Source organism: Thermobia domestica, chromosome 4 (assembly GCF_964235325.1).
Source record: "Thermobia domestica chromosome 4, izTheDome1.hap1.1, whole genome shotgun sequence".
NCBI classification, from domain to species: domain Eukaryota; kingdom Metazoa; phylum Arthropoda; class Insecta; order Zygentoma; family Lepismatidae; genus Thermobia; species Thermobia domestica.
This window is the reverse complement of record NC_137457.1, coordinates 147,729,260-147,743,865: the sequence shown is the minus strand read 5'-3', so window position 1 is coordinate 147,743,865 and position 14,606 is coordinate 147,729,260. Positions and strand designations below refer to the sequence as shown.

General features: G+C 35.9%; 2 protein-coding genes across 2 annotated transcripts; one reads left to right on the top strand and one right to left on the bottom strand.

The window, feature by feature from the left end:
• Positions 1-883: 883 nt before the first annotated feature.
• On the top strand, positions 884-1,954 carry LOC145682907 (uncharacterized). Its single transcript, XM_081754268.1, has one exon. The coding sequence runs from the start codon at positions 884-886 to the stop codon at positions 1,952-1,954; it is 1,071 nt and encodes a 356-aa protein (XP_081610394.1).
• A 10,160-nt stretch (positions 1,955-12,114) lies between these two features.
• On the bottom strand, positions 12,115-13,123 carry LOC145683380 (charged multivesicular body protein 1b-like). Its single transcript, XM_081754710.1, has one exon. The coding sequence runs from the start codon at positions 12,813-12,815 to the stop codon at positions 12,210-12,212; it is 606 nt and encodes a 201-aa protein (XP_081610836.1). The 5' UTR covers positions 12,816-13,123; the 3' UTR covers positions 12,115-12,209.
• Between the last annotated feature and the right edge of the window lie 1,483 nt (positions 13,124-14,606).

Sequence of the window (14,606 nt, the reverse complement as noted above, 5' to 3'; positions counted from 1 at the left end):
GTAGTGATACTGTTAAGTGTATTAACATTTATATGTGTCATGATTTACGATATGTGTTAGAGTTAATAACCAAGGTCATGAAGGACAGACACTAACTGATTTAAGTCGGCTCTAGGAGAGAAGCCAAAATAGCAGGATGAGCCTGAACACGACGTCTTCTGTCAGAGAAGTTGAAATTCCTATTGATGCAATACATAAATATATTAAGTTGATAACTTTGATTTGTTTTTCTTTCTTCGGCTAATTCATATATGTGGTCGATCTCAGATTATGGAGTTCAGAGACTGGATAGTTAATATTTACCATTCAGGATTACCTTACAACCAATTAAATTCCATTTTCACCTAGCTTGGGCTAGGTTTGGGCAACTTCCTCTTGTGCAGTCACCTGGACCCAGGTCAGGCTCGTATGTATGGACATGTATCTATTTCCGGATCACTTCAGAATTGATCCTCCGTTAATAACCATTCAAGTTCATTACTATATTTCCTGAATTATCCAGTAATCCTTTCTCCTCCAATCCTTTATCTTTTTTCGTTCTTTCTCTTTTGCTCTTCTTCCCTGCCTCCCTTTGCTACTCTTCTTTCTCACTCTTCTTCTTCCTATCACTAACAAAACTGAAAACGGGGTAATGACGGGGAGTAGGCGCTATCAGCACGGTCAATAAGTTGTTTCGATAGTTGTTTTTCTTCTTCGGAAGTCCGATATGGAATGATTAACTCGAAAATGAACATATACAGAAAGAATAATAATAATAAAATGTATTCATGATTTCAATTATCAGATATGGGAGTATTGTATTTCTTCCTTACTTCGGGCGACTCCTCCTTCCACCAAATGGTGTTTTTTACATACATTTTAATTATAATCTTTGTATTTGAATATGGGTAGTACAAACATAAACAATGTGGGGTTTCAGATCCTTACTCAATCTGCTGCTTCGTCAAATTTTAAGATTATGCATGCAAATGTCCGTTCTCTTCTTCCTAAAATTGACGAAGTACGGCTACTCGCTGTCTCCACAAAATGTTCCATTTTGATTATATCGGAAACATGGTTGGACGATTCTATAAGTACAAGGCAAATTGAGATTCCAGGATATTCAGTCATTCGCAGTGACAAAGGGAGGGGTGGAGGCATGCTGATTTACTACTTAAAACATATTAAAGTGAAAGTTGTTGAATTTCAATCTAACGATGTTTATCAAGATATAGAAATGTTAAATCTTGTTGTTAATGTAAACCACTTGTCAATTGGTATTACTGCTGTATATAGATCTCCCAGCATACCATATAGGGAATTGTCAGCGATCGAAGATGCCGTATTGGAACTATATCCACAAGTCGACCAAATATTCGTTGTTGGTGATTTCAATTGCGATCAACTCTGTCCAGATAAACAAGAAACTATTTACTTGAAATCTATTATTAACATATTAGGTTTCACACAGTTAATAAATGAACCCACGAGAGTCACTGAAACTACCGAATCTTTGCTAGATTTAATTATTACTGACAACCCGGAACAGGTACACTCGTTTGGAGTTAGTCCACCCATTGGAACATCAGACCACAGCGTAATTCACGTCACTCTCAAGCTTCATACAAAATCCAAAACTCCCAGTAGAGTAATTCAGTGTCGTACTTACGCTTCATTTAATACCGAATCGTTTTATCATGATGCACAAAATTACAACTGGGATGATATTATTCAAATGGAAACAATAGATAGTAAAGTTGAATTTTTACAAAACTCTATACTTGACATTTTTGATAACCATGCACCGCTCAAAACGAAAAGGCTATCTAAGAACACTCTTCCCTTTATTTCAAGTAACACAAAACTTTTAATGAAGTTGCGTGACCGTGCTTACAGAAAATATAAAAGAACGAAGAATCAGTTGCATTGGGAGGATTACAGACGTTTGCGTAACTTCACAACTACTGTTGTGTGACAAGAAAAGACTGCGTATTTTTCTGATCGTATGAGATCCACTAATGATGTACGTAACATTTGGAAAACTTTGCGTGATCTTGGTGTAGGTAAAAGCGATTCATGCTTGATTCTTCCAGATGATGTAAATGACATTGAAGCTATAAATTCACATTTCACAAGTGTCTATAAAATGTCTGAGACAAGCACTGAAGTACTTGATCAACAAACGCATTGGCTTTCATCGCGTAAACTAAATAGCAATATTGAAACGTTTAAGTTTCACACTGTAAACGAAACATAAGTTAAAACTGCAATACACAGTATTAAGTCCAACACATGTGCATTTGATGGAATAACAGGAAAAATGCTTCGACTGTCTGTTCCGTTTATTTTAACTCCACTTACTCACATAGTAAATTACTCATTAACTCAAGGTTGTTTTCCAGAACTGTGGAAGCGAGCGAAGGTGGTTACACTGCCCAAGAAGACAGTTGTACAGTCGCTTGATGAGCTTCGTCCCATCAGTATACTTCCAATTATCTCCAAAGTACTAGAAAAGGTAGCATTTCAGCAATTAACAACTTTTATCAATAAAAATGAAATATTGCCTGTTACTCAATCCGGCTTCCGTAAAGAACATAGCACAACCACAGCCCTTTTAGAAATTACAGATTCAATTTTGAATTCAATAGAAAATTCAATGGTAACAGTTTTGGTCTTGTTGGATCTTTCGAAGGCTTTTGATCTAGTAAATCATGAACTCCTACTGGCCAAAATGAAATATTACAACTTCTCGGAATCAGTTATTAAATGGTTCCACAGCTATCTCTCTTGTAGACAGCAACAAGTAATATTAAGAGGAGAAAAGACTCAGGTATCTACCCCATCCCTGATAAAGGCAGGAGTTCCGCAAGGTTCAATATTAGGTCCCCTATTATTTTCACTCTTTTCAGCAGATCTTTCTACAGTCATAAAACATTCATCAGTTCACTTCTATGCGGATGATACCCAGATCTTCATCAGTAGTACGCCTGAAAATATTATGGACACAATAGAGTTACTTAATACGGATCTTTCAGCTGTTAGCAACTGGTGCCTTAAGAATGGTCTTTTACTTAATCCATTAAAATGTGTTTTCACTGTATTGGGAACATCACATCAGTTGAGCAAAATCAACCCTGATGACCTAAAAGTAACTGTAGTGAATTCCAGTATTCCATTTTCTCCCTTTGTAAAAGATCTAGGCTTAATAATAGACCAAGGGCTTATTTGGAATAAACACATTTCTGAACAGTGTATTAAAGCTAAGCGCATCTTACGACAGCTTTATAAATTGAAAGGCTATTTATCGCAAGAAACAAGACTATACCTTGTTAACACTCTGATTTTGCCTCTGCTCGATTACTGCGATTCAATATATGGTAGCTCTCTCTCCACTCAAAATACTAAAGCAATTCAGAAAATACAGAATTACTCTATACGCTTCTCTCTCAATTATAGGAAGTCTCAGCATATTCTGCCGGTACTTAATGAAAACAATATCCTAACCATGTCCCGAAGACGATATCTCCGATACTGTTGTTTACTATACAAAATAAATTCACATAAAGCACCATCTTACTTGCATCATAAATTAACATGTAGATCAGAAATTCACCGTTACAATACCCGAGAAGTAATAAGCTGAATATGCCCCGGCATTCTTTAAAAATAACAGAGAAGGCATTTTCAATCTCGGCAGTAAGAATCTGGAACTCCCTACCAAAGTCAATCACTGACAAACCGTATAATTTATTTACATCATCACTCCAAACATTATTATTTAGAGATGAGAGACAAAGCATTGGCACACATGACAGGTTTACTACAGTTTGAAATTGGACTAGCAGTATGAGTATAGTTTTTTTTTCATTTACATTTACTGAGTGTTTTATTTATCATTAGTATTATTGAATGTATCATTTTATGTTGTTATTTGTATCTTGTATCTTATTTGTGTCTTTATTTTTTTCTTTCTTTTGTTTGTAATTATGACAAAGGTTAGGTGGCAGAGCAGCCTCCGGCTGAACCTCGCCCGCTGAAATAAAGAGAAATTCAATTCAATTCAATTCAATTCAATTCAATTCCACCAACGAGTAAAAATTCCCCGTTGGTTACAACTTTAAAATTTAATTACTTTGTGGCTTCATATGTAAGCTATTCTCATGTGCATCAATTTGTAGCAACACAATAACACATGAGAGATCACATTCATGCAATAGTTGTGATCCATGAACCGTTGTTTTCTATTTTGTGCCGTTAATTGACTTCACACTTGGTCACCTTGTCTTTCGAAAATGAAGCGGAATTGGACCCATGTTTATGAACATTTTGATGTCAGCAATCATATGCTAAGGTGTGGATGTCTAGTGCTATTTGAAAACATAACATTTTGTACCAGGTTGGCAACACTGACAACACAAAAACCTCAAATGTTGATTAGTTTCATTCTCTATTTTAGCGTAAATGTATTTGCACAGGCATAATACAACTTGATTGTATTATTCCTGTAATATTCATTTCTATTCACTTTCTTATAGTGAGCCATTGGAGGGACTCGACATTTGAACACCCTGTATCTCGGAAACGAAGGAACATCGAACCCATGTTTATAGAGACATTTTTACTTATTTGCATGTACGAAATCACCTCGTAACTTTTGGCCATACATTAATGTTACACCCTGTATAATCAAAATCTTTACATGTCAATTTAGAAATATATTTTAAACTGAATGTAAACGAAATCTAATATATATTTCTACTTACTCTCGGAAAACAAAATACTTAGACATGATTTTGCTTCCTGGATACGATAGCCCTGATTTAAGCAAAAAAAAAAAAAAAACTACCAAATGTAACATTTCCTATTATATGGAAACACTGGTGAAATCTCTGAAGAGAGTTAAAATGGACAGCAAGTAGCAGCTGATGCAAAAGGAAACTCAGCTGCGTTGGTTTCACAAGTTTCTTCGGGAAATAATTTGCACAAAAATGAAAACGAATGTTTTGTGGTAGCTCGCTCATTGGTGTGGGAGCGAATTGGAGAATAATACATGAGAATTGAACAACGCAAAGTGGAATTCTACTTTTCTTTTGTGCTAACGCAATTTCTTAGTTTCTAGGAAGGAAGGGACGGATTAACCCAGTTTGGAAGATATTTTTAAATAGAGAATTTCAAAGCGATTGTACAGTAAAAAGCAAAAGTATATTTTTCTTCTTATATGTCTTTGATGATTAACTTTGAAAATAAATAATTTGGTTCTTTGGAGGGTTAATACTGAGGGTATATGAAACAGGGCCAGGGGCGCACCCACGAGGGGTCTATCAGGTTCGGATCTCACAAAATTTTCTAAGAAAATATACATGTATACACTGTCTTAATAAAACTATACGCGTACTTGTTCAGTAGAGAAGTGATTGATGTACTCTAAAGATTTGATCTTACACTTCATCTATACATCCATTTAAATCTATTAGATCTTTTCTTTAAATCTATTAGATCCATTATTTTTCTAGAGCTCTAATATTACCCTACCAAGAAAAAATAAAACTGAACATGCAATATTAGTACTAACAAACATTTGGGCGAACGAATTTTAAAAAGTATAAAATAAATAGTTTTCATAATATTTTGGAAAGAAATATGCCATGTTAGTATATAGGGAAATCTTAATGCATACCGAGTGCTGGACACAGCCTTAAACACTTCATTGAGATCCATGGCGTTGTCACTCTATGTTTGCCTGATCATCTGCAACTTTCCTGCTGCGGATTTGCCTAATTCGTGGCAGACCTTGATGTTCGCCCGTTGCTGAAGCTGCGACATTCTCCAAGTCTGCTGCGGCGCAATAAACTCCTTTCACAACAAAAACAGTACGTCTGTTTACACACTATGCACAGACCTCTCTCTTATTTGGTCGAGAGATGAACTTCCACTGCTTTCTCCAGGATATCACTTATCAGCTGTAGTATACCACTAGCGCCACACTGTGTCCTGTCCACTTAAGTTTCGATTATAAATAACTATTTGTTTTTTGAGATAAATTTAAGATTTCTTCTGTATAGAAAGTTTGAAGTTTTTCCCGTATACTAAAGTGCAGAGGAAAGTCAAAAGTAACATTTTTCAACAAATCAGAGATATGATTCAAAAATGTACTTATGTTCGGTATTGCCCCAGTAGTCGGAGTAATTCTAAACATACTGTCTAGTTTAAACTTTCGTTTAAGAAAGAAGCGAAATGCATTAAAATACAATATATATATATATATATATATATATATATATATATATATATATATATATATATATATATATATATATATATATACCATAATTTAGTATTTAAATTTTCATCTATGAGAAGAAACTCCTTATGGCAGCCTATGATGAAGGATCAGATATCTAAAATAGGGTTACTGACTATAGAATAATAAAATATTCTACTAATGGCCTAAAATATTAAATATAACAAATTATTGTAATTAATAATGCTAATAACGCTTATTAGCTACTAAGACATGATCTATTTCCCAAACCAAATTCATTAACTTATTACTTACTTTTCAATTTAAAAAAAAAAACTATTTAAAAATGTTTAAAAATTTATTTCGCACCATGGGGCAATCTCGAACACTCCCGGGAAATTGCAAACATTCTGTCTGTCATTTCCCTACGGGGCTCCATTTAATTTTTAAAGTTGAAACTAATTGTTGACTGCATACAGGCTAGTAAATTACTAACAACTGATGCTCAAATATAGGAGAATATACAGCCTTATCTGTAACAATATAGATAAGATAAGGGCTAACTTACCTTGCCCAGATTGTTGAATCAACATTAGAAGTGAATCGAGAAAAACAACAAAACTTCTTCTTCCTTGATATCCACCAGTGTTGCCAGAGCTACTGTTTTTGCAGGAGATCTCCTGCTTTTCCTACGTTCTACTGATCTAGTGCGGAAGAAAATGAAAAGTGAACGATCTTCTGCTTTTTCCCTATTTCGAGAAGTTAAAGAAATATATTATTATTAATATTGAATTTTCATATTTTCCCTTACATAAAAAAGGAAATTTCTCTGTATGCGTACACAAAGCTTCGTAGAGCATATAGTTCTAGAGGTTTGCTGTATATAATATGAATACAAGGACACAACTATACGTCATTTTGTATACGCATGATTGTTGGCGATATTTATGACTTACTGTAAGATTTACGAGTATGTGTTGTTTTAGATTGGGACTTGGGTTGGAAGAGTAGCTTAGATAACCGCTACACGTCACGATCACCTGCGAGTGTATCATATAGCGGTAGCTATACTATCACTAGATGCATGATAACACATTTTCCCACTCCACTTTGCTCTTTTACTACGTCTTACTTCACACACGTATGTATCAAACATAATTAATATAAAGGGGGCGTGAGGGTCTTTCTACCTCCAAAAGATAACCTAATCATCGAATAAAAATTTCTTTCTGAAATTCATCTTGAAGTAATTAAAATTCAAAATTATGTTTTGTATGTATTGTTTTATTTTGAAATGAAAGTAATAATGAATTCTGGACTGCTTGTTTGTCCACTGTCCCCTTAAGAATGGCAATTTTTTTGTACGCCTTGAATTTGCACTCAAATTCTGCCACTTTATGTGTCTACTGCTTTCTCCTGTTTTTTATCTTCGAGTCTTCTGCATTTCTAACTGATCGGTCTGGCAACACTGATATCCACTCAACTGACTGTCACCAAATTTATGCTACACTTTTCCAGGTCTCTCCTCTAGGATGCAGCAAAATCGTCTGTTTTCTACCAAGCTTGCTTGGGCGTAAACTTGGGTGTTCGGTATTACCCTAGTGTTTGCGAATACCCCGGTTTCCCCTATATAGTATTATACTTACTTAATATGAAAAAGTAATTAAGTGTTACGAATAGACATAATTCATCTCCTCTAACCTAGCCGGCATAATCGTGGGACATAAAACTTAAAGATTTCATTTTTGAATAGATATAATTAAATATACTTTTAGAATAATATGTTAGTGATAACTAAGTTGGAATACATCTGCATAGTTAAAAAAGTGAATCTATCCCGTTCTAAAAGAAAGAAAAACAGGAAAACCGTGTCTGTAAGAAAATTGTGAATCCATTATTAACTATAATTGTGTTAGCGTAACATTATTTTGCTTCGACAGCCATAAGCATTTAAAAGAACTGTAAACGAATATGTTAATAAATTTTTGTGGAATTACTTTGTTATTCCAAACCTTAACATCGTTTTAGTTGCGAAAAGTTGTGTCACAGTGAAGTAAACAAACAAACATCTTACACTGTAATATAAGTTGTTATTGCAGGTTGCAATTTTAAGTAATGGCAGCTTATGTAATAAGTTACTCCCATTTCAGAAGTTACATAAGTTTGTCGTCTTTTCTTGTTTTTCTCTTCGTTTTCTTTTACCTTCTTAATTCTAGGAAGTGCAGTTCCTTGTATAATACAATACTATGAGATTTGAAAGTAGAGAAAGATACCATTGATTTTTGTTCTCTCTCTCTCTCTCTTTCTCTCTTTCTCTCTTTCTTTCGTTAATTAACGCAAACCAAAGTTTACTGGTTTGATTGCAATTGTGAAAACAATCAAACCACTTTGCTATAGATACGGGAAAAAAGCAAAAATAATAACCTTTGCCCTTGAAGGAAATGAAATCTAATATGATCTGATTTTCTTGAATTAATCACAAATGTTTTTTGCTGACACTTTTGAGGCAAAATTAAAGTTTTCTAAACAAGAGTATCAGAAAGGCTACACCAGCTGTGTTCTTTATTTACTTCCACTGCAAAATCTTTCAACTTAACGTCCCACGATTATGCTCGGTCAGGGGCGGATCCAGGGGGGGGAAGCGATCGGGGCGATCACCCCCCAGAAGACGAAACTTCTTATTTTACATATATAAATAAAACCCATCCCGAAGTTTGGAGCCCTTAAAAGTAGCAGTATGACAACCCACCGCCCCCCCCCAGAAGTCGGTCCTGGATCCGCCCCTGGAGCCTAAGGAAGACGGATAATTAAGAAAAATGAATAATGATGGAAGAATCGGTGGGTGAAATGATAATGTAGGTAGAAAACTGGAGGGCTCTGAGAAAACTCACGGGCGCTATGTTATCCACCACAAGCATACGGGGATCGAACCAGAGATCTTACACACCAGAAGTAAGCACTGTATCATTGAGACACCCTTATCCCCTAAATCGTAGCTTCGGAGGGCAAATGGAAGCCCGGCCTCCCAATAAGACTGTCTATTGTATATTTATTCAGGTTTCTATTTAATATTTACACTAAACAAAATAATGTTTATAATAGAATGTAAAAGGAAAATACTTTTAAAATTTAAAACCGTAACACAACTAATACTTTTCTGACCAGAGTATGAACTTAATTAATAAAATTGAAATATGTTCTAACAGTTTCAATAACTTAACGTCACCTTCATCAGACGTTAACTAACAGAAATATCTTCATAACATGCAATTAATATTGATGTTTAATTTTAATTGTTTCATTTTATAATTTAAAATTTTCAATATGTTAACAACCGTTATAAGTTACTGTTCCATTTTAAATTTTTAAATGAAATGAAAAAATGAAATCTTTAGTTTTACGTCCCACAATTATGCCAGTTATGCTAAAGGAGATAGTTATGATGAGAAATAAATGCAATGGGAGGAAACGGAAGAACCCCGAGAAAACCCACGAGCACGGTGTTTGTCCACCGCAAAGTCCACACGGCGCGAGCTGGGATCGAACCGGGGACACCAAGCGCCAGAGGCGAACGCTCTACCACTGAGCCACGGCGCCTCCTTTAAATTTTTAGTACCGGTATAACTGTTTTTGTATAATCTTTATTATTTTCACTTTTTTCTTTTATTATATTATTATTATTATTATTATTATTATTATTATTATTATTATTATTATTATTATTTTAATATTTTTTCTAAATTTCGATCAATTTTGAAGTTTTCCCTCAATTCTTCTTGCTTCTCTTAATATTTTTTCATATCCGTAATTTCTATCCTTGAGCATTGAATTATATTTATACCACTTAAGGTTTTAGTAGAGACTCAAAGATGAAAATAAAATGTTTACTTGGAGCGATTAATCGATTGTGAAGGAAATAGCTTCTCTATCTGTTACCATTTTTGCCTTATTAACGATCAACTTTAAAACCGGAAGATATCAGAGTAGAGATGTAATACATTCTTGGAACGTTTAATTGAGTGCAGAAAACTGCATCCCACTATATGCTTACCCAATCAATTCTCTTGCACTCACCCCGTTATCCGCAACATATTATTCTCGCCTTCATCCTCACTCACACACCCGCAATCGACTCCCTCACACTCATATTCACTCGCACTCAACTCATCTTTCAAAATGAGGTAAAATGAAGTACCTCTTGAGATAAAAATAAGTGAGGATGTCTATCTCTATTAGGTCCCATCCTTCATAAGCATGGTATTGCACAGCGACGTTAAACACAAAAACTCAAAACCTCACCTTTATAGTAAGACACACTTTTGTATTAGTAAAGACGAAACCTTTACTTTCTTGGATGGGGGACAAGCGAGAAGCAGAAGCAATTATTTTTGGGAAGCAGCTATTTGTTCGTAAGCCTACCCCGAATATATACTACAATTCCGTTTAAGCGAATCCCGGTTAACCTAATTTCCGGGTTAACCGAATTGCTGAAGAAAAGCTTTTACTTGAAAAGCCAAAAACGAATGTTGATTTTGTTTTCATATGATAAATTGAACTTCATTGTTTTGACTACATGGCCTCAGTTTAGCAATGTTCAGTTTGGAATGCATCATATGTTGCCAACATCTTTTTATGCTAAATATATATGAAATATACTGTATGCTACTGTAGGGGGCTATTCAATATGAGCTTCTCGACTACAAATTTTCATAACTCACGTTTCTAAGCACGTACATTCACGAAAGTGATATCAAATTTAGGAGAAACTCAAAAACAGTTTTAGTATCTTGTCAAATCTGATGTATTAGTTACGTAGCTCGCCGCTAGAGCGACAGTAACACACGATGGCAGCAAATGAAGACAGGGAAAACTTTTTGTGTTCTAAATTTACATAGTAACCAGTCTGTAATTAGTGTCCAAAGAAGTTCTATAACTAAGTTTGGAGAAGAACCCCTTAGCAGGCCCTGTATTCGTAAATGGTACACTTCGATTTTAAGGCAAGAGGGTGCATTTACAAGAAGAAATCGCCCGGCCGCCAATCGGAAGGTGTGGAAACCATGGAGCACGTACGGACCAGTTTTCACGAGCAGACCATAGAAATCCACGGTGAAAACAAGCAGAAAATTTGTTTAGCTACTCTTTGAAGGACTATCCGTAAGCGACTAAAATTTTGTTCATACCGATTGGCATTGTTGCAGGCGTTGAGACTGGTTTAGTACACAAAAAGCTTCCCTGTCCTCATTTGCTGCCATCTTCTGTTACTGTCGCCCTAGCGGCAAGCTGTGCAACTAATACACCAGCTTTAGCAGATACTAAAATCTTTTGATTTTCTCTTTCATTTGTAATCATTTTCATTTGTGTGTGTTATAATAAATGTGAGTTATTAAATTTCGTAATCGGGGAGATCATTTTCAATAACTCTTTATATATGCCTAGGTATAAAAGACATTATTACGACTTAACTGGTTCTTTTTAACTGAAACATCATTGGCCTTATCCAGGCCCTATCCAGGAGGTCTAGCTGGCCGCTTCCCTAAATTTTTGCTGCCCCCCTCTAAAATTTTCACAGTAGGTTTGATAATGAACTATAGTATGGTGTTGGACTATAATATTTTTGGATCGGGCCCACCGCGCTGGCTACGGGCCTGGTCCTATTAAATTCGGTTAAACGGAACTCTAATGCAATACCTTTAAATTACCTGGCCTACATTATAATACAACGTATCTGAGCAAACAAAGGAGTCTAACAGGGTAACGCCCGTCCCTTTGCTGTCCACTCTCTAGCTTAACCACTGCTTTGCATAGCAGTAAATATAAACAATTACCAAGCATGTATCTGTTAGGGGGCAAGTAAAGAGCTTGCCAACGGCTCCGTTGCTTTTATTGTGGTGTTAACATAGTTATTTGTGAATTTTGGCATAAATAAGTGATATATCTTAAAGAATTTTAAGTCATGAAATCACACAGTTCTTCAACCATCGTCCTTGTCCTAATTTTGTCGTAATTTAGACAAACGCTGGGTCAGCTCATCTTGTTCAGAGCTAGATACACCAGAAGAAACACTGACACCCCCGGCCTCTTCTTGAGGTAAAATCAATTTAAGTTCCAAGCCAGCTTCATCAGCGATTTGGTGCATTAGACTATTAACCTCAGTTTGAGGAAGTGTCGTTGTGGTAGTTTGAGCCATTGTGGATTCGACGCATGAGTTCTCTACGTCCAGTTGCTCAAATTGGCGCTCAAACTGATCCATTAGAGCAGAGGTTTTCTCTAAATTCATGGCTCTTGAAGCCGCGTCAATGGCTCGAACAACACCAATCATGGACTTGTTGACCAATCCTGTTGTTATTGAGATCTGAACTTGAGAGGCCACTGCTTCAACTCGTGAGCTCATTCGTAAATAGTTGACGGCTTGGTGTCTTAAGCGAACAGCATTCTCAGCATGGATTTTGGCGTTTTCAAGATTTCCCTTCTGAATCGCTTTCTTGCATTTTATCTTCTCGGCCTGTTCTTGTTTTTCAAATTTCCTGGAATTTCGTTCCAAGTCTTTAGCTGCAAATTTTAAGTTGAACAAATGCTTTTCCAACACTGACGACATTGTAAATACAGTTTTATCCCAGCACTTGTTATGAGTACAAATTCTTGAGTTAGAATGTCACAAGGTTTATGCAGAAGTTCTACAAAGTTCACATGTTCACTCTTGAGTCCTTGCAGTACGATTAAAGACCAAAACTCAATCTGCTTTTGTTTACAATATACCAACACGGAAATCATTAAACCTAGATGTCATGTTGAATAGAGAGGATACTTAAGAAACGATATATTAATATAGTTGAGCTACTTTGTTGAGTTTAAGATAGTATTTAGGAAAATACATTTTTATAATTGATTTTGCCATTATTTAATTTTTTTTTCTTCTTTCAATAAACGAATTTATTTCTATGACAGCCAGTATCTGCAAAAGGGTTGTATTAATGAAATTCTTTAAAAAACTACATTATTAACAATCGAGATTACATTACGAAGGTGCGACAGTTGCTCTTCAACATTAGTTCATATGTGTTTACTACATATGCTCATTCAGCTCATATAAGAGGCAGGGGTTCTCAACTAGAACCCGGAACTCTTTACCTGCAAACCCGTCAGATAACCAGAACGAACGAATCGAGATTGATCCGAAGATATTCACGTAGCATAAACATGTCTAATGAAAAAAAAAAGATCTATTTGCAGTTAGCGATCAACTCAATTTTTGTCAACTCAGTTCTGGCTTAAAATAAACCACTGCCTGGAATAGGAAGTGAATGCATGAAGTGAGGCATTTGAAGTGTTGGTCCAAATATGCAACTGTTGCTGATTCCATGGGGCATTGATGATGAAAGATGAGATGCGATGTTTCTTATCAATGATTGGTCGGTGGCTGAATTGACTCGGTGACGCTGGCGGTGAAAACAGACGAATCTTGAGTGGTATTTATTGTAGCGAATCATTTTGTCTGGAGTGGCCCTCATAAGGGAGTGATCCCGTATGAGTAGTAGGCCCCCCGTTATGGCCGATTTGACCTTGATGACGTCATAGGTCAAAGGTCAATGACCTTGGCCCGGGGGTCAATGACCTAGGGGTACCTAGGACCACCCCCTCTAAATTTTGGCAGGGGTACCTTGGCCCACCCCCTAAATTTTGGCAGGGGTACATAGGACCACCCCCCTTAAATTTTGGAAATTGCCAAATCTAAAAATTTGGTATGGTAGCCTAGGACCATAGTATGTACCTCTATTAGTATTGGGTGTCTATGTCGTTCCCTTTCATGGGTAAAAAATTGCCAAAAATTCAAATTTCGGGGTTTTTTGACCTAATTTATCCCCTTGGATGAGGTATTATTACCTTATATAGTTATATGGGCGTATACAAGGGTCCATTACCTTTCATAAGACATGGGTACATTAATGCACCCCTTGAAATTTTTGGGAGGGGTACCTTGGCCCACCCCTTCAATTTTGGAAATTGCCCAATTTAAACATTGGGTATTATAGTACAGGACCCTAATATGTATTATGATAAATTTGGGTGGTCCACCTCGTTTCCTTCTAGGGGTACACAATTGCCAAAATATAAACGTAAGCAATACGTTATACCACGTGTTTGGTTTTTGGTCGATTTTATCCCCTTTGATGAGGTGTTATTACCCTATATGGTTATATGGGCGTATACAGGAGTCCATTACCTTTCATAAGACATGGGAATATTAATGCACCCCTTTAAAAATTTGGGAGGGGTACCTTGGCCCACCCCTTCATTTTTAGAAATTGCCCAATTTAAACATTTGGTATTATAGTATAGGACGCTAATATGGATCACTATAAATTTGGGTGGTCCACCTCGTTCCCTT